Source organism: Mustela nigripes, chromosome 10 (genome assembly GCF_022355385.1).
Source record: "Mustela nigripes isolate SB6536 chromosome 10, MUSNIG.SB6536, whole genome shotgun sequence".
Classification (NCBI taxonomy): domain Eukaryota; kingdom Metazoa; phylum Chordata; class Mammalia; order Carnivora; family Mustelidae; genus Mustela; species Mustela nigripes.
Genome location: NC_081566.1, coordinates 436,511 through 454,551, shown reverse-complemented (window position 1 = coordinate 454,551; position 18,041 = coordinate 436,511). Strand labels below are relative to the sequence as shown.

Here is an 18,041-nt window from a genome sequence, read left to right as displayed (position 1 = left end):
CTCCTGCCTGCTCAGTTTCAGTAAGTTAATTTTACTCAATCTCGGTGATTTTGGAGGTCACATATTTGCCCTGGTCTGTTGGAACCTGAAGATGCAACTCTGTGTGTGTGAGAGAGAAACAGAGACGGGGAGGGGCTGGAGGGCGTGGAGGGCGAGAGAAGAAGACGAGTGAGACCCGGCAGAGGAGGGGCAGAGAGAACCGGGCGAGGAGGAGACTTGGGCGCCTTTCGGAGAAAGCGGAAGAGGCGGGATCCTAGGTGCTGGTCGTGACCCCAACCGGAGGGGCTGCTGGCCAGTCCCCTGCCAGGCGCCACACTGTGCTTTTAATGAACTCTCATCCCGGCCGGTGAGCAGCAGCTCGACCGACCCCCATCCTGCAGAGGGGCCGAGTGGGGCTCTGTGAACCCGCCCAAGCCCACGCTGCCGGTAGGTAGCTCGTCCGGTGTGAGGAGGGGAAGGCCGGGCTCCCACTCAGCCCCACGGACCTCGAAGCGAGAGCCCGGCAGGTCCGGTGGGTGGTTCAGGGGCTCCAGGTTTCCAGCCTGGTGGTGCTGCCGTCTGGGGCCGGGTCACCCTCGCTGAGGGCCGTCCTGGGCGCCGCCGGGCATCCAGCAGTGCTGCGTGACGGCAGCTCAGTTACACGCCACACGGCTGGTTCCTCTGGTGGGACCGGGGCTCGAGCGTGGGCTCCTGCGTAAAAATGAGTTGCTGGAGAGAAGACTGAGCTCCGGCAGCCAGTTGGGCGCCCAGAAGGCCAAGGAAACCCTCCGCTTCGGCCTCTGATGGCCTGTGGGGAGCGGGCGGTCGCTTTTCTGTGCTTTCCTTCAGCCTGCAGCTAGGCCTAAATGAGGCTAAGTGGAAAGAAATGAAGTCTCAAATCTATGAAGTCCTAACCCTTTCTTTCTTTTCTTGGTGGGCAGATGTGGAGTGAATGTTCTGCATCAACTGAAAACAGCCCCTAAAACGAGGGTGGTGCTTGAAGGGTCTGGATATAAATGGCTGCGCTCTGCTCTGTGAGGGGCCCCTCTGACTCTGGGAGACGGGCCCCCGACCCCAGCACCCTGAGGGGATGCAGGGCCCAGCTGGGGCCGCACTCTCACGGTCACGTCCCACCGGAACTGCTCGTGGCCAGAACTGTGGTCCGTGATGGACCCAGAGCCGTGGGGAGCATGAGAAGTCCGGCCGTAAAGCAACAGTAACGAGCCGTGTTAAGAACAGCCACAGGCTCTGTTCCGGAGAACGGCTTATTAATTGTCATCATTTTTACGACCGCCAGGCCGGAGTCAGTCCAAGGAGCCACACGGTTAACGTTCCCCAGGCCTGGGTTCCACACCCAGGCTCGTGCCGCGGGGTCTTGAGGTCAGAGGGCCTGCAGAGTCTTAATGAGGCAGAGAAAAGTAGAGATCTGGGGCGCCTGGCCGGCTCGGCACGTAGCATCCAACTCTTGGTTTCAGCTCAGGTTGTGATCTCATGGGTCATGGGAACACTCTGCCCAGAATCAGGTCCCGCGCTCGGCAGGTTTCCCTCCTCTGCCCCTCCCCCTGCTTACATGCCCTCCCCCTCTCTCAGTAAATAAATCTCACAAAAAAGAAAGAGAAGTTGAAATCTCTGCCTTGTTTTTTTTTTTTTTTTTTAAGATATTATTTATTTGACAGAGCTCACAAGTAGGCAGAGAGGCAGGCAGAGAGAGAGGAAGGAGGAAGCAGGCTCCCGGCTGAGCAGAGAGCCCGATGTGGGACTCTATGCCAGGACCCTGAGATCATGACCAGAGCCGAAGGCAGAGGCTTAACCCACTGAGCCTCCCAGGTGCCCCTCCACCTGGCCCGAGCGTACGTGCTCCATGTCGTGCACTGGGATGGTGCTGCACGGGGCAGGGTCTCGGTCGTCACCTGGCACAGGGTAGGAGACCCCCCAGAGTTGCCTGGTTCATCTCCTGGGACTCAGGAGGGACCAGTGTCCCCTTCCGGTCATGGCATTCGGGAGCAGCACACAGCTCTGGGCTCTCGTTTTCAGGAAGGAAGGGGAAAGGTTGGTGGATGGGGGAAGCCAGGCGCTGGCCCCTCTGCCGTGTGAGGAGCAGGCACGCTCCGGGCCTTTCCCTCTGTCCTGCCCGCTGAGTCCTCAGAGCAGACCTGTGGCAGGGCTCCTGCGGTTCCCGTGTTTGAGAACAGAAACCCTGAGAGGCTGACTCAGCCCCCCGAGGTCACACAGCTCGTAGACGGCAGAGCCCCGAACAGACAGGCAGTCACCGCCCACGCCCAGGCGTTCCAGCTCCGGAGGCGCCCTCCTTCCTTGGGCCGCATGGACGTTGCAAGGTGCAGACTCAGGGATGAGCTTGCGACGGCTTCAGCCCAGGCCGTGCGCGGTGGAGCCGTAATCCATGCTGGGCCCGAGCGATGTGCCTCAGGCCCACAGTCAGGACGGCGGTCTGCCCACGCCCCGTCTCAGCCCGAGCTTGCGCCCGACGGCAGCCGTCCCAGGCTCTCCTCGGGTGGGACGGTGGTTCACAAGGGTGCAGTGCCCACCCCCCTGGAGAGGCTTGGCGGCGGGCTGTTCAGACCGTGGCCCTGTCCCTGAGCTGCTGGTGCTCAGGGGTGACTCAGGACGGTGCCCGTGGGGAGGAGGCCTCACGGGAGGGTGTGACGCTCATGAGCACAGGGTTTCCTCACATCTTGCCTGTACCAGGCGGCGTCTGCACGGACACCTCTTCTTTCGCACATGCTGCCCTCGTGGGGCAACCCTGTTAGTCATTAAACAGCATTTCCTTTGGATAAAATGTCTGGGTGGGAAGGGGACTCGCTTGCTTCCGACCCCGTGGTCTACATACTTTCATCCTTGCCGGTTCAAGGCTCAGGCCTGCACGGTTTCGCACGCCCTGGCCCCTGGCCGCTGACCTCCAGCTCTGCCTCTGCTCTGCCTCTGTCTGACGGTGCTTGGGCAGCTTCCCCACGGGCGCGCACTGGCCTCTCCACACTCACCCCTGCCCCCAGCTGCCTCTCCTCACTTCCTCCTGGCCAGGGCCTCTGATCTGTGAAGACCCGGGTTTGGGGGCCACCTCCGGCAGGAGCTGGCTCTGACCCCTGAAACAGGTGCCCTGCCCAGCCTGCCCCCTCCACACAGGGCTGAGGGACCAGCAGCCAGCCCCGCCAGGTGGCCTCCCGCTGGCCTGTGCCATGGGACTTGTTTCTGCCCCTTGTCTTGGGCAGGCTGCGGGTTCTTTCTCTGCTGCAGTGTCCTCATCTGTACGGCGAGGATAGTGACAATCTCGCCGCTCCAGGCAGCTGGTGTGCGGCTGGTGTGCGGCTGGTGTGCGGCTCTCAGCATCCCAGGTGCTCCCGCTGCTCTTGCTGTCCGTCTCCCTCCTCACAGTGCTCCGCACAGCCAGCCCTCAGCGAATGGTCGTCGGATGAATCAACTCCATAGTCCTTTGATATTATTGGTTTTATTTTTTTAAGATTTTATTCGTTTATTTGTCAGAGAGGGAGAGAGCACAAGCAGGGGGAGCGGCAGGCAGAGAGAGAGAGGGAAGCAGACTCCGCTGAGCAGGGAGCCCGATGCGGGGCTCGATCCCAGGACCCTGAGGACCCTGAGATCATGACTTGATCTGAAGGCAGACACTTAAATGACTGAGCCACACAGGCACCCACACTACTCTGCTGTTTAATGACCCTCTGAAAACTGATCTCAGGGGATTCATGCCTGAAACGTGGTGATCCGGCCGGGTCCCGCAGAACTCCCACAGCTCCTGCTCTGACCGGGCTCTGGGAACAGGACTGCCTGAGCTCTGGGTTCATCCTGGCACCCAGCTCTTGAAGGAAGAAGGTTCGCACAAAGCTGTGTAACCTGGCCCCGTCTGTGACATGTCAGGGACAGGATGAGGGAAGGAGCTGTTTTGGGAGCCTTCGCCGTGGCTGGATCGCGTCAGACATTCATGCAGGCTCCCCAGGTTGGAGGGCACGGGGGCCCATTCTGGGATCCTTTCCCCTCTGACTCCTCTCTTGTCTCCCTTCATCCTCCAGCTACTACGCTGTCCTGTACCCCATGGCGTACCCCATGAAGATCACGGGGAACCGGGCTGTGATGGCTCTGGTCTACATCTGGCTTCACTCCCTCGTCGGCTGCCTGCCACCTCTGTTTGGCTGGTCGTCCGTGGAGTTCGACGAGTTCAAGTGGATGTGTGTGGCCGCGTGGCACCGGGAGCCTGGCTACACGGCCTTCTGGCAGATCTGGTGCGCCCTGTTCCCCTTTCTGGTCATGCTGGTGTGCTACGGCTTCATCTTCCGGGTGGCCAGGGTCAAGGCGCGCAAGGTGCACTGTGGCACGGTGGTCCTGGCGGGGGAGGACGCCCAGCGGGACGGGAGGAAGAACTCCAGCACCTCCACCTCGTCGTCCGGCAGTAGGAGGACCGCCTTGCAGGGCGTGGTCTACTCAGCCAACCAGTGCAAAGCCCTCCTCACCATCCTGGTGGTCCTCGGGTCCTTCTCCGTCACCTGGGGCCCGTACATGCTTGTCATCACCTCCGAGGCCCTCTGGGGGAAGAACTCCGTCTCCCCGGCCCTGGAGACCTGGGCCACGTGGCTGTCCTTCACCAGCGCCGTCTGCCACCCCCTGATCTACGGGCTCTGGAACAAGACGGTCCGCAAGGAGCTGCTGGGCATGTGCTTTGGGGATCGGTACTACCGGGAGCCGTTCGTGCAGCGGCAGAGGACGTCCCGGCTCTTCAGCATCTCCAACAGGATCACAGGTGACGCGGGAACATGCCGGGACCAGGAGGGCCCCTGTGGGTGAGCTCGAGGCCTCCAAGCCCAGGTGTCCTCCGGGGCAGGAACGTTGGGGAGCGTCCTGCGTCTTTCCTGGGTCCCTTCCGCAAGCTCCGCAGCTCAAGGCAGGGGACACCAGGGCTCAGATGTGTGTTTTCTGTCAGGCCGGCCCCGGCTCGCTGGCTGCCTTTCTACCGACACCCGACAGTGGGGCCGGCCGCCCGCGCTCCTGGCCCGTGCTTCCCTCCCGCGTTCCCAGCGTCCCGTAAAGCTCTTCCCGCTCAGGGGCACTCCCGCCGGCCTCGGCCCCCCAGCCCGAGCGCACCCCTCCTGGGCCACGTGCCCCCTGTCCCCCGCTGAAATGTCACCATCCCCCGCGTGTGAAGCGGCGCCTCCCTCTGGTGACTGACGTGGGAGCAGTTTCTGGAGACGGGCCTTCGGCCTGTGGGGAGACCCAGAGCAATGACTCTAGAGAGATCGTTTTTTTTTTTAACCCTTCTTTATTTTGGACTAATTGCAGACTTGGAGAGGCGCCGGGAAGTGGGCACGGAGCGTCGCACCCACCCTGCCTCTCCCAGTGTTCACGACCGGCCGAGCCAGGGCAGTGGCCGAAACTGAGACACTCGTCTCGGGGCAGCGCGTTAACTAGACGTCGGCTCGGGCTCCACCGCCGTCCCGAGCCCGCCCTCGTCTGTGCCGGGACCCCATTCCCACTCCTGTCCTGGCTCTCTTTGTCTGGTGCAGGCCTTGAGGGGTCTTCGTGCTTCCCTCGGCTTCCGTGACGCCCCGCGGGGCAGCGGTCGGGGATTTCGCGGACGGGCCTGCGCGTCGTTTCGCCGGCGCGTTCTCGGGGTCGGCACGAGGTCGTGTGCCCGGGCGGGACGGCCGCGGGGTGCCGCGCTCCCGTCGAGGTCACGGTAGGTTTCACAGGCGAGATAAAGGACAGCGGCTGAGGTGGGCACAGGCAAGATTCATTAAAGGCGCCCTCGGGCGAGGTGCCGTGACCCGAGAGGAGTCGGGGCAGGCGGTCGAGTGGGTCTTTCATCTGGGTTAAGACCGGGCGTAGGTTCACAGCCGTGTAAGGCACCGTATTCAGGAGGGGAGGTGGGGGGAGCCCCGATGTGCCGGTTTCTTGCACAGGTATCAGGTTGCGTGTGGAGACGTGACCTGGGCACGCATCCTTACGGCGGGAGAGTCAGGGCTGAGGAAAGGCCGGGGGGCCTGGAAGACGGGGGCCCGGCGGTCATGTCTGTTGTTTCTCCTGCATTCCCGGAGCCGCCGACCCAACCGTCACGTCAGGGGCACCTATGTCTTACTAGTCCGGGATGCCTTGATGCTCCCTGTCTAGGCTCGGGGTGCGGTCGCAGACCACCGCAGACGGGCTCCCAGCACGGGCACGGACGGCTCTCGGTGAGGTCAGGGTGCCGCTGGCTGCGCTCCGCTGAGCTCTTCCTAGCTGTCCCCCTGCTGCGGCTCACGGGGTGGAGGGGGGACAGGACAGAGCAAGCCGCGTGGTTTGACCCTCATGACCTCGTCAGCTCCTCGTTCCCTTCCAGAGACCCTGCTTCCAGATGCCGTCCCGCCGGGGGTTAGGGCCTACGAATTCTGGGGAGACACACTCAGCCCATACGGGGGTATCTGGTGGGTCCCCCCCGTAAAGTCACTGTTGTTTCCTTTGTAATTAAGACGCTGAGGCTGTGCGAGTATCCTCTCTCCCTCAGCCTTCACCCGGGAGTTTAGCCTTGTTCTGCCTCCAGCAGTCAGTACTGTGTTGTTAGAGAGATGTTTTTGGGTCGTGTTTGAGGGAGATTTTCACCTGGAGGGGCTGCTGGGAGAGGCTCTGAAGGCACGTAGGGCGGCTGGGAACAGCTAGTTCAGATCCCAGTGTGGAGAAGTCCCACGACTTCCCGTCTTCCCGCTCAGGAGGGTGGAAAGAAACCGCTCATAACCATCCTGACTGTCCGGTGCTGGTGCAGGAGGAGAGCTTTCCCGCGAGGCAGCGACAGACCAGCATCGCCGACTCACGTCGTGGGCTGAGGGAGTGTCGCTTCCGGAGAGAGGAAGGAGGTCGGGGACCATCTGTTCTTTGCTTTTTTCTTAAAGTCGGCTCCGTGTCCAGCGTGGGGCTTGAACTCACAACCCTGAGATCAAAAGAGGGATCTTTTTTTCCCCTAAAGAGACGTTTCCACTGTGTTTATTTTTTTAAAGGTTTTATTTATTCATTTGACAGAGACGCAGCGAGAGAGGGAGCACAAGCAGGGGGAGTGGGAGAGGGAGAAGCAGGCTCCCGCTGAGCAGAGAGCCCGATGCGGGGCTCGATCCCAGGACCCTGAGAGCCTGACCTGAGCCGAAGGCAGACGCTTAACCCACTGAGCCCCCAGGCGCCCCAAGAGAGGGACTGTTTTTTCTTTTTATCAGAGGAGAAGATTCTCTCTGTACCCTAGGATTTTAACCACCGAGATGCCGTCCTCTGCCCCTGGCCGGTCCGTGTTTCCACGTAGGTCTCGTGAGCCAGGACCGCATGCAGGGTCTGGTTTCGTTTCTCTGATTGACTTGCTTTGTAGAATCACTTGGCTTCCAGGCAAAAAGTAGGAGCTGCGTTATGTTCCGTGGAAGCTAGGAACGGGGCAAGAAGAACGGGCCGAGGCTGCAGCGGGGCAGCACAAGGACAGACCTCGGTTTTGGCTGAGGGTTTCCGTGCAAGCTGTGAGGGTGCAGCCCGAGGTCGTGGGGCCGGGAGACGGGGCGGAAAACTCCCGCTGGGTTTGGTTGGTGAGTCCCGAGGCAGCGGCTGGTCGTTCCCCGCAGAGGGAAAACAGTTTTGCCAGATGCTTTTGGGTAGAAAAGTGCAGGGACCGGAGCTCAGAGGGCCTTCCCGGGCCTGGGATCCGCATCCACCGTCATCGGTGAGCCTGGGTTTTCTCGCCGTGTTAGCCCCAGGCCGAAGAGGAGCCAGGAAGGGGTTGGGTTTTCCCTTGTGTCTTCTGTCGAAGCCACCAGAAGACCTGCCTGGGAGGGCTTACTGACCGACTCCCGCGGGGCTCCCCGAGCAGTGTGGATCTCGGGGCCCCTGACCTTGTCAGGCTGTGCCACCTCGTGGTGGGTGAGCCAGCCCCCGTGCTGGACGGGCTTCTAGTGCGGGAAGGGGTGCTGAGCGCTCCCAGGGGGTCCTGCGAGGCCCCGGCTGACCGGCGTCTGCGGGCTGTCAGGGCCCTTCCGGGGAAAGGCCCAACGGTCCTTCCAGCAACTCTCCCACGGCTACCACAGACACCCCCCCCCCCCGCCCCGGCAGGTAGGGCGGGGAGCCCAGGGCCCACCCCAGGCTGGGAGGGGAGCCTGGCCGCCGTGCGAAGGCAGCCGCTACGATCGCCACCTGGTTCTTGGAGCTCTGGGAGCAGGGTTAGAGCCGTCCCCGCCGCCCTCTGGGAGGAGCCGCGGACACACCCAGGAGCCGGGTCCTGCCGCAGGCCCCTGGGGACGGTCTGGGCCAGAGGGACGCAAGGCCACTGCGGAGCCTTGGCTTCTGCACCGTCCTTCCTGGTGCCGCCCGGAGGCCTTCCGGTGACTTCCATGTGCCCGATTCAGCCCAGAGCGCACAGCGGCGCTTCCCGCCTCCTAAAGGCACTAGTGACTCTGGTTCACCGCAGGCTTGACCAGCTCCCCGGGGCCCGTCAACTTGGTGCCTTTTTATTTTCTTTTAATTCCGTAACAGGGCTTGGATTGGGCCCAACCCAGCAGATGTGGTATTGTTCCGTGCGAGAAACCAGGGTCACAGTGCCCGCTGTCGAGTGGTAAATGCTGCATGAACACAGGCCCGGGCAGGGCCGCCTGGCGGCCGTTTCCAGACCTTCCTGCCCAGCCACGGCGGTCTAGCTCGGATGACTCGTCCGGCTGCTGGAGACCGGGCCGCGTGCCGGTCTCACCCAGGCTCAGAGACGTGTCCCAAACCACCACGGCCTGGGCCATCCCAGTCGCCGGCGCCTGGCCCCCCACGGGCTCCTCCCCAGGCCGGGCTCCCCGCCACGCGGTCCCATGCTGAGGCCGAAGCCCAGGACGGGGCCGAGCGCGTGTGGGGTCTTCTCTGGGCCCCGGCCTCCCCGCCAACACACTCCGACTCCCCAAGTTCACAGAGGGTGACTTGGAGAGAAGCCCGCCCTTCTGGATGCGCCCTCGGCTCGGGGCAGGAAGAAAGCCCGCTGGCGTCCCCTCATGCCCTTCGAAGCGCTGCGGTGCGAGTCGAGAAAACGGGGGGCCCCTTCGGCCCGGGCCGTGCCTTCCTGCTGAGCCGGACGGGCGTGCGCAGGTGTCCGCGCCACGGCCTCCTCGAGCTCCTCATGACCACTGCGGCCTCCACCCCCGGCTCTTGTGCTCACGCGGTCATCATTCTCGCGACTTTCTCCGGGGACTCGTGGAGACACTTTTTCTTACTTCTTAAGCTCCATCCGCTGTTCGTTCTGAGATCCAGGCTCTTTGTTTCTCTTTGTTCCTTCGTTCACGCTGACCCTGTGCCCGGGTGTCCGGGGAGCGGCCACGCTCCGTGCCGGCGGCGAGGCCCGCGTGTGCTCAGGAGGCCGAGGGGCGGGGGGCGGCCCACGTTAACTGTGGCCTCTTGCTGCGCCCGTGCTTTGTCTGGGGTCGCCTCGGCCGTGGCGGCGTCTCTGAGGCCGGGCCTCCGGGTTCCCCCTCCTGCCAGCAAGGGGGCCAAACAGCGGAGCCGGGCTGGGGAGAGCGTGGGGGGGCCGCCGCCCGTAGAGACTTTCTGTGCAGCCACACCTGCTGCAGACGCCGCTGGGCCTCTGGCTCCGGAGCTCTGGGGGCCCCGGGGTGAGACCCGCCTCCGCCCTGGCCTCCCCAGCCGCCGGGCCCCGCTCCCTGGGTCGGGACCCCGTCCCCACCTCTGGCTTGCGGGCATTCTCTCCCACTTGGTGGTTTGCGCCTCTTCAAAGTTCCTTTCCAGTATTCAGGCGGGATCTCAGGAGGTCACGGCGCGCCCGCATCCCGTTTACTGGGAGGTCACCTCCCAGGACCCTTTGCCCCCCGTTTTCCCTCCCCCTGCCTTGTGGCCATGGGTTCTTGTGAGAGTTTCCTCTTTGGGGGCCCAAGGAATCCTGTCACAGTGCGGACACCACCACCCCACCCCCCGGGGCAGGAACAAGGGGGAAGGGCAGCTGGGGCTTCCGATCCCGCGGAGGTGGAGAGCCCGGTTTGCAAGGGACAGAGAGGACGGGGGGCAGCGGCCAGCCGGCCGGGACAACCGAAGATGGAGGGTCCATGGCCGCCCGAGCGGGGCCCGGTCTGTGCTGATGCTGCCGACTTTCCCTTTCAGACCTGGGCCTGTCTCCCCACCTCACAGCGCTCATGGCGGGCGGACAGCCCCTCGGGAACAGCAGCAGCACGGGGGACACTGGCTTCAGCTGCTCCCAGGACTCAGGTAGGCCTCCTGGCTGCCGGGGTTCCTTCCGTGCCTTGGTTTCCCCATAACACGGGGACTTGAGATCCGTTCTCCCCCACAAAGGGCTGTTGACAGGCCCCAGGGAGGGGAACGTGTGCAGGGTTCACGTGCGGGGGACCGGGAGCTGTCCCCATCCATGTCGGACGGCCGGCCGGACCGGCGCGTGTCCCGCTGCTGGCGGTCCGTGTCCAAAGGGCCTTTTCTGAGCTGGGCTCTCTTGGGCAAGAGGCTCCTCTCTTTCTCTGCCCCGGAGCGTCTCCGCTTGTGAGCCGGGAGTGTCCTCCGTCTGTCACAGGGCCTTGTCACCCAGCCCCCCGCCCCCCGGATCCTGCGGCCCGAGCACCTCTATCCCGCTGCTGCCTGTGATGTCGCCGTTCCTGCCAGCTGCGGGTGCCCCTCGCGGCAGAGGCCTCCGCTCTCCACCCCGGGGCCCGCGAGCTGGGCGGATGGCCCGGGCGGTTGGCGCCGTGTCCGCCACAGGAGCTCCGGACATCTCATCCTGGCCCTGACCTGCTTCTCCTGGCCGCGGCCTGTACCACGGAACTCTGGGGCCGGCTGAGGGCCAAGACGGAGACCCCGCCTGTCGTCGACGGTGTTCCGGAGGCAGAACGTTCCCTGCGAACGTCTGTTGCCCGTCGTCCGTCGCCCGCCAGCCGCTGGGTCGGCCACTGGCCACAGGCCCCGCTGGTTCTGAGTCCCTCGCGGGAGCTGAAGGAAAGGAAGGTCTCTGGGTCCTTCCCCAGGCTCCTTCCCGCTGCCCGCAGCCCGCGGGGGCGCGGGGGCCCGTGAGCCGCGGACGGACGTTCATTCGCGCAGTAGATGTTCGTCTGGCCAGGCCCTGCGCCAGCTTCTAGAGGTGGAGCATCGAGCTGCCCTTCTGGAGCTTTCTGTGGGCTGGGCAGGACCGTCCGCGTGCTCCTGCCCTGAGGGGAAGACCATGACTTGGCGGGGGAGGGGAGCGCAGGAAGCAGCCGCCCTTTGCGGAGTATCTGGGGAGGAGACTTAGAACAGCTTCTCTGAGCGGGACACCGTGGAGGACGAGGAGGAGGCCAGGCAGGAGGAGGAAGGGGTCGGCCTCAACGCCTGGAGAAGGAGCGCGGCCCGTGGGTCACCCAGAGCCGGCGTGCGGCAGTGTGAGCCTGACCCCTCGCCGGCTGCGCCTCATTAGGAAGGACCGGACGGACGGGGCACCGCTGGGCACCTAGTGCTGTGCCACACGCGTCCCCTCGTCCTCACCAGCTCTGTGAGGGGCCTGGAGGCACCGAGGGATTCGGTCGCCTGCCGCAGACCCCGGGGCCCTGTGGAGCGTGACCCGGCGGGCTGACCGCGGGCTGAGGCCGGCCCGAGAAGCGTCCTTCCCGCAGGCCGCAGGGTGCCGCCTTTGCAGCCTGCCCTGACCCGACGCAGCAGGAGGCGCCCGCGCTGCCCCCTCTTCCTCGTTCCGGAGCGCCGGGGCCGTGAAGGGCAGCAGGCTGGAGGGCCGGATGGCACAGGCTGGTCCCAACATTCGCCCCGTGTCGCGCGGGGCCCCTCGCGGCCCGGACCCCACAGCCCTGCTCTCTCTGTAGGACCCCCTGCCCCTGCCTTAGTTTCTCCACTTTTTTGAGGGGTTTATTTTTCAGTTCTTTTTTTTTTTTTTTTTTTTTTAAAGATTTTTTTTTTTTTTTTTTTACAGAGAGAAATCACAAGTAGATGGAGAAGCAGGCAGAGAGAGAGAGGGAAGCAGGCTCCCCGCTGAGCAGAGAGCCCGATGCGGGACTCGATCCCAGGACTCTGAGATCATGACCTGAGCCGAAGGCAGTGGCTTAACCCACTGAGCCACCCAGGCGCCCCTTCAGTTCTTTTTTGATCTCCAAAGAACTCTACATTTTCAAGTTTTAAATGTTTATTTAGCACAATGTATTTTTCACAATGATGGAAATCCAGACACAAAGCTCCCTGTCACGGGCCCGCCCCCCCAGTCCCAGGCCTGGCTCAGTGCCCCGAGTCACCTGTCTCTCTGGGTAGCACACCGTGCTCCTCACGTCTGCCGCGGCCCCTGAAATGAGGTGCGGCACCCGTGGGTCTTGGGCAGACGGTGCAGGCAGGAGACGCGGCTGTTGGCGGGACTGAACCCGCGGAGAGAGGGTGCAGGGGTGGGGGGGGGGGAGGGCCCCGCTTCGCCAGTCCCGGCGCACAGCCCAGCCTTGGTTCTAGGCACAGACGTGATGCTGCTGGAGGACCGCACGTCCGAGGACAGCGCTCCCTCCCGCTGCACCTGCCCCCCCAAGAGAAGGAGCTCCGTGACCTTTGAGGACGAAGTGGAACAAGTTAAAGGTTGGTCTGCGGCGGCTGCTTCAGGACCGCCTGGGCAGGGGCGAGGATCCGGGCAAGCTCCTCGGCTCAGCCGGGCTCCCGTGCCCAGTGTCCCAGCCTCTCCGCCCTGCTCGCCGCCCTGCCGACTGCCCACCCTGCCTGGCTCCCTGGGCCTCAGGGCCCCCGCGGTCAGAGTGGGCGGCATCCAGGCTTGGGGGGCGGTTTCCGTTGACCTCTAGGTGGACACCCCCACCCCCATCCTGATTCCCATCTCCCTCGGAAGCTGCCACATTGCGTAAAAGCTTCTGAGCCTTCCACAGTTTCTCTTGTGTCTGGGTGAGGCGCGGGCAGGCAGCCGAACTTGTCTGCTCTGAGCCTCTGCTGCCTCTCGGGAAGTGGAAGCAGTGCTCCCCCCCCTCCAGTGTTCCTGCCTCAGCTGAGGGTGCCGCCTTGGCCATGTGCTGCCCCTGGGGTCGATGAGGGCACGTGAGTTCCAGGAGAGGAAGGAGCTCCGCTACAGCGCCCACGCTTGTCACCCGGCTGTCCTGACGCCAGCCTCAGCACCTTGTCGCCCCTAGACACGCTGATCAGTAGAGGGACGGGGGCCACGCAGTGCGCCCACAGACAGAGGGTTCTCTCTGCTCTGAATCCCGGCCCCTGAGCACAGCCACCAGCACGGGCACAGCCACCGGCATCCCGGGGGCGGAAGGGGCGGAGTCAGGGACGTGGATGTGCCCACCGGGACAGGGAAGCAGGGCCCTGTCCGAGCTCTAGGCTGGCCGTGGGTCCCTTCTCTTGTCCCGACTCCAGCCGAGTTGAGAGACAGTCACCGAGGTTAGAGAGACAAAGTGGACGCGAGGACAGAGTCTGGCCTGCAGCCTCGTGGGCTCTGTCACGCGTCACCCCCAGAAATAAAAAGTGCGTGAATCCCTCCCTGGTCCGCCCGGCGCACCAGTCGGCTGCATCGAGCTGGCTCAGTGGGGATGACAGTTGTGAGGGCAGCCTGTCTGCAGCCAGAGTGGGGCACAGGTGGGGGGGTGGAGGAGGAGGCCACGCATCCCTCCCTTCTTCCTTCATCGTGCGTGTGGAGCAGCGCCCAAGGCTGGCTGCGGGTTGCCGGAAACGGACAACGGGGGAGTGTGCCTCACGTGAGGCGGCTGTCACCCCCGCTCCAGGAGGTTGAGGGGTAGGAGAGGAACTGTACCCCCCCGCCAAATGCCAGGGGAGAGATGGGCGGCCCGGGCAGTAATAAGGCAGTGGGTGTGAGGTTGAGGGTGAAGATTCTCTCCCTCTGTTGGTGTGGGTTGTTCGGGCCCTGATCCTGGATGGAGCCTGCGGACCTTGATGTCACTTCTGGCCAGGAGGGTCTGGCCGGTGTGAGCCCGTGTCGCCAGGAGAGAGGCGGCGTGGATGTTACATGGTTCTGGGGCGCTGATACCAGGGAATCCTGGTGAAGGTGTGGAATTGTGACTGTCATTACTGGGAAGTATTCGTCAGGCCCTTGTGGGCCAGGCAGCTTCACTTCATGGTCACCGTTACGGGACCCTGGGAAGAGTGCCGAGACCTCCCTCTGCCCCGGAGACACAGGTCGGGGAAGCTCCACGCCTCCCCAGGGAGGAAATGGGACGCCAAGGTTTTGAGCCTCGGAAACTGGCTACAAAACCCACGCCCTCGGTTTGCGTCGCCGCCTGCCCCGGCAGTGAAGCATCCGTGGGCCCGTTCCCCGCAGCCAGTGGTCGCAGCCCTCGGTAACCTCTCTGCTTCTCCCTCAGACGCTGCCAGGAGTCCCGTTCTTCGCGTGGGAGCCGCACTGCACCAGTCCCTGGACAGTTACGCGGCCAGCTTGGCCGAAGCCATAGAGGCCGAAGCCAAAGTCAAGCTGTTCGGGGAGGAGGCGTTGCCCAGGGTCCTGGCCACGGCCCGGACTGTCCCCGGGGCCGGCTTCGGGGGCCGCCGGGGCAGCAGGACGCCTGCGGGCCGGCAGCTGCAGCTGCGGAGCATCGAGGAAGGGAACGTCTTAGCCGCAGGACGGACATGAGGGCCTCAGAGGCGGTCCCACAGGGGGGCGCCTGGGGAAGGACATCTAGGGGCCGCCATCAGGAAAACACTGAGTACAGGGTCTCGTAAGGCTGCACGCCGGCTCCGGGTGGGCTGTGGCGATGGGACCGGAGGCCTTGGAGGCACAGAGGCCAGCAGCAGAGGTGTGGCCATGACTTTTGGGGGGGTGTAGAAGGGGGACCAGGGACCCTGGCTTGGAAGGAAACCACCACATGGGTTACCGCCTCTTTGGGACCTGGGAGTCGTGTGGGGCACTGTCCCCGAGGTCTCGGGAGGGCAGCCCATTGAGGTGTGTTGTGGAGGACAGCAGGTGTCCCCAACAAAGCAGGAAGGTCCCCTCCGCGCGGCAGATGCAGGCTCTGCCGACCGCCCCGCACAGAACCCGGAGCAGAGCCCCTCCCGTGGGCTACGCACGCCTCCGTCCTGGTGGGGACCTTGCGGTCAGCGGGAGCCTTCCGCTGGCGCTGGGGGGCAGCTCCGGCCGTGGGGCTGTTGGAGGGGCAGGGGCTGTCCTGCCCGCTTCCCTGTTGACTGATGCTTTGCTGTTTAAAAGAAGGGAGCAACCACTGTAAGAGATGAGGAAGGGGCGAGATGTTTCATTTCCAGAATAAAAAACAGTCCATTTGGTTCGGACACCCCGATCTTCCCCAGGCGGCCGGAGGCTGTGGTGCGGGAGCCAGAGCTGCTGTCCTCCTGGGAAGAAGCTCCTCCACGCAGGGAAACCTCATCTGGGTTGTGCGTGCGACCTGAGCGCCGGCTGGGGCCCCAGTCCCAGAGCAGCCTGGGGCCGGAAGGGGTGGGAGAGAGGCTCGCCACTTGGGCCCTTCCGGACTGCGTGTCCCCTCTCAGAGCCATGCAGAGAGCAGGGTGAGGGGCTGGAGGTGGGTAGAGGGTGTCCGCGATCGCATCCCACTGTGATCTTTGCTATTCTCTGATTCTAGGGGGGCGGGGGGACCCCCTGACCACCGCGGGCGCAGCGCTGATGCTGTCTGACGGGGGCCCTGTGACCAGAGCCGAGCAGGGGCCTCCCTGGAGGCTGACCCCAGCCCCCAGCCCTGACGCAGAAGCTGCAGGGGTGTGAGCTGTGCGGCGAGAGCTTGCCTGAGCTTGCCCGGCATCCCTGTGAGGAGGGACTGCAGCTGGGCAGGGGGCAGCAGGGTCAGGGGCTCCCGTGACCGGCCTCCCCCGGTGACCCAGCGCCAGACGGTCAGCAGCGTTGGGTCCCAGAGGCGGCTCCTCCCCAAAGCTCGTTCCCTTACACCGTGTTCCCGGGGCCTCGCTGGCTCCCAGGACACGGTGTCCTTTTGCCAGAAGCCAGTGGCCAGTTGTTGGTTGAAGGCCCTTCCCGCAGCGTGTGGCTTGTGGCCTTCGTGGGGACCAGGCCCCTCAGCAGGGCTCCGCGGCTGTGCCGGGTGCTGGCCTAGGTTGGGGGGTGGGGGGCGGTGGCTTCTCGGGGGAGCAGAGGCCGGTTGCCCCGTGGGCTCTGCGGGCACGTGCAGGTCAAATTCCGCTCCGCCGGGTGCGGTCCCGACTTTGAGGGCATCTTGCGTTTTCTGCGCGGCGCATTTCCCCTGCACTTGTCGGTGAAGGGACACGTTCGTGTGCAGCCGGGACGCGCCATGTGGCCTCGCTCTCTGGGCCGGGGCGGCCCCGGGGCTTGCGCGCCGGCCTCGAGGGCAGCACGTGGGCCTGGCCCCGAGGTGCAGGGGGCGCCGCTGGACCGCACAGGCTGGGCTCCGGGGTAAGAGGCTGGAGACCCCAGGTCCCGGCTGGCGGGCAGATCCCACGCCAGCGGAGACCCGCCAGGGTTTCGTCCGAGCCGTCCGGGAGCCCCAGGCTGCGCAGAGGGATTCCCCGCCTTCCCCGGTTTTCCGCCGAGCGCCGAGCGGCGGGACCGCGCACCCCCGGCCCGTGCAGACGCCCCGAGGGCGCGGGCAGCCGCTCGGCAGCCCCGGCCTGTGGCCCCCGGGGAGGCCCGGCCCGCAGCGCGGCGCGTCTTCCGCGTCCCGGACCGAGGCAGGTTCCAGGCGGGCAGAGGGACCCGGGGCTCCCCGCGCTGCGCCGCTCGGAAACCCTCCTGCCCTGCCCGGCCGGAGCCAGCGGGAGCACGTGCGGGGCGAGGAGGACCCGCACCCTTCCTCACGTCCCCCGGGCCTCTTCGGGGACACCTGCCGCCGGCGCCCCCTGAGCCCGGCTCCGCGCTGCGCTGGGCGGCCTGTCCTGGGCACTCAGGGCCGCGCGGTCGCCGAGGGCCTCGGTGCTGCGGGTCCCGGTCTGGGCGGGACTGGTCGAGCGCTGGTGCCCGTCACTGTCCCTGTCCTGGAAGTTGCCACTGGACGGGGTCCCTGAGCCCCGGATGCCCGGTGCGGGGCTCGGGGGTGCGCGCTTCGTCCCCTCCCCGGCTAGGGCGGCAGCGGTGAGGCGTTGGGGGCCCCGACCAGGGCGGCAGCTCGCTTCCTGCGAGACCCGCGGGGCGCCGGGGACGGGGGTCTAGGGGCGGCTGTGCCGGGTGCGCGCGGGAGAGCTTCCGGGCGCGCCCCACCTCGCGGGAGGCCCTGGGAGGCGCGTGCCTGCAGGGGCCGCGGGTGCGGAGGGTCGTCCTGGAGCCTCTGTGCAGGGCCGGGGCGGTGCGGCGTTTGGAGCCGCGAGCTCTCGTTAGTGGAGTTAGTGGAGGCCGAGGACGGTCCCTCCCCACCCCGGGGCCGCTGTGGTCCCAAACCAGGCCAGGAGCTCGGCCTTGACCTCCCTTACAGCCTGCTTGGCCGTGGGTCTCGGCTCTCGGAGTCCGTGATCCTCCAAGGCCCCATGGCAAGAGGCCACACGGGGAGGGGAGTCCATGCTGGGACCCACAGTGTGTGCAGAACCCCAGGTCAATCCCACCAGACGGAAGGGACATCCCACTTCACCCTGAAGCAAAGGGAAATGGTCATACGTGGCTATAGGAGGGGACAGAGTCTGACCACCCTTCCGGGCTAGGGGGCGGGACACACAGAATCCAGGGAGGCCTAGGAAAGCCTAAGGCCTGTCTGACCTCCCAAAGTACATGAACCAGAGTCTGGGTCAAGTGCCAGGTCTTGGCCATGTGACTGTGCAGAGGCGAGAAGGGGAGGAGGGACATTTGAGTCATCGTCACTACGGGCCAGCTGGGCTTAGCAGGTGAGAGCTTGGGAGCCTGGATATCGGCTGGCCAGACCTAAAAACTGCAACCCGAGGTCGGCGACTGGATTTGTTTGGAAGGTTCCAAAGCACAAACTTAAATTTGGGTAGGATTACCAAGAATGCAGTTTTGCTCAATATTATTTTTAGAATGTAATACAAAGAGCTGTCTGTGTTCCTTTCCCTCAGAATTTTCCTGAATATTAACAGCTTGGGAATTAGAAGCCATTTCTGGTTTTCTTTTCCACATCACCATTTTGGAATATCCTATGGCACCGACAGCTCAGCCCCAGATGAAAACAGCCCCAGGCGGACCCCAG

The 18,041-nt window shown here is 64.6% G+C and overlaps 1 protein-coding gene across 6 annotated transcripts in view; it reads left to right on the top strand.

The window, feature by feature from the left end:
• GPR161 (G protein-coupled receptor 161) overlaps nt 1–15,206 on the top strand; it is a 43,572-nt gene extending 28,366 nt beyond the window's left edge. For 5 of the 6 annotated variants that reach the window (XM_059412365.1, XM_059412359.1, XM_059412362.1 and 2 more), the window contains 4 exons: nt 4,020–4,744; nt 10,087–10,191; nt 12,409–12,528; nt 14,280–15,206. In XM_059412365.1, the coding sequence (XP_059268348.1) occupies nt 4,042–4,744; nt 10,087–10,191; nt 12,409–12,528; nt 14,280–14,545 (1,194 nt within the window). In that variant the 5' untranslated portion in view covers nt 4,020–4,041 and the 3' untranslated portion in view covers nt 14,546–15,206. Of the gene's footprint in view, nt 1–4,019; nt 4,745–10,086; nt 10,192–10,507; nt 11,825–12,408; nt 12,529–14,279 lie in introns of those variants that run through there. The other variant, XM_059412364.1, reaches the window with a different exon arrangement.
• The last annotated feature ends 2,835 nt before the right edge of the window (nt 15,207–18,041 follow it).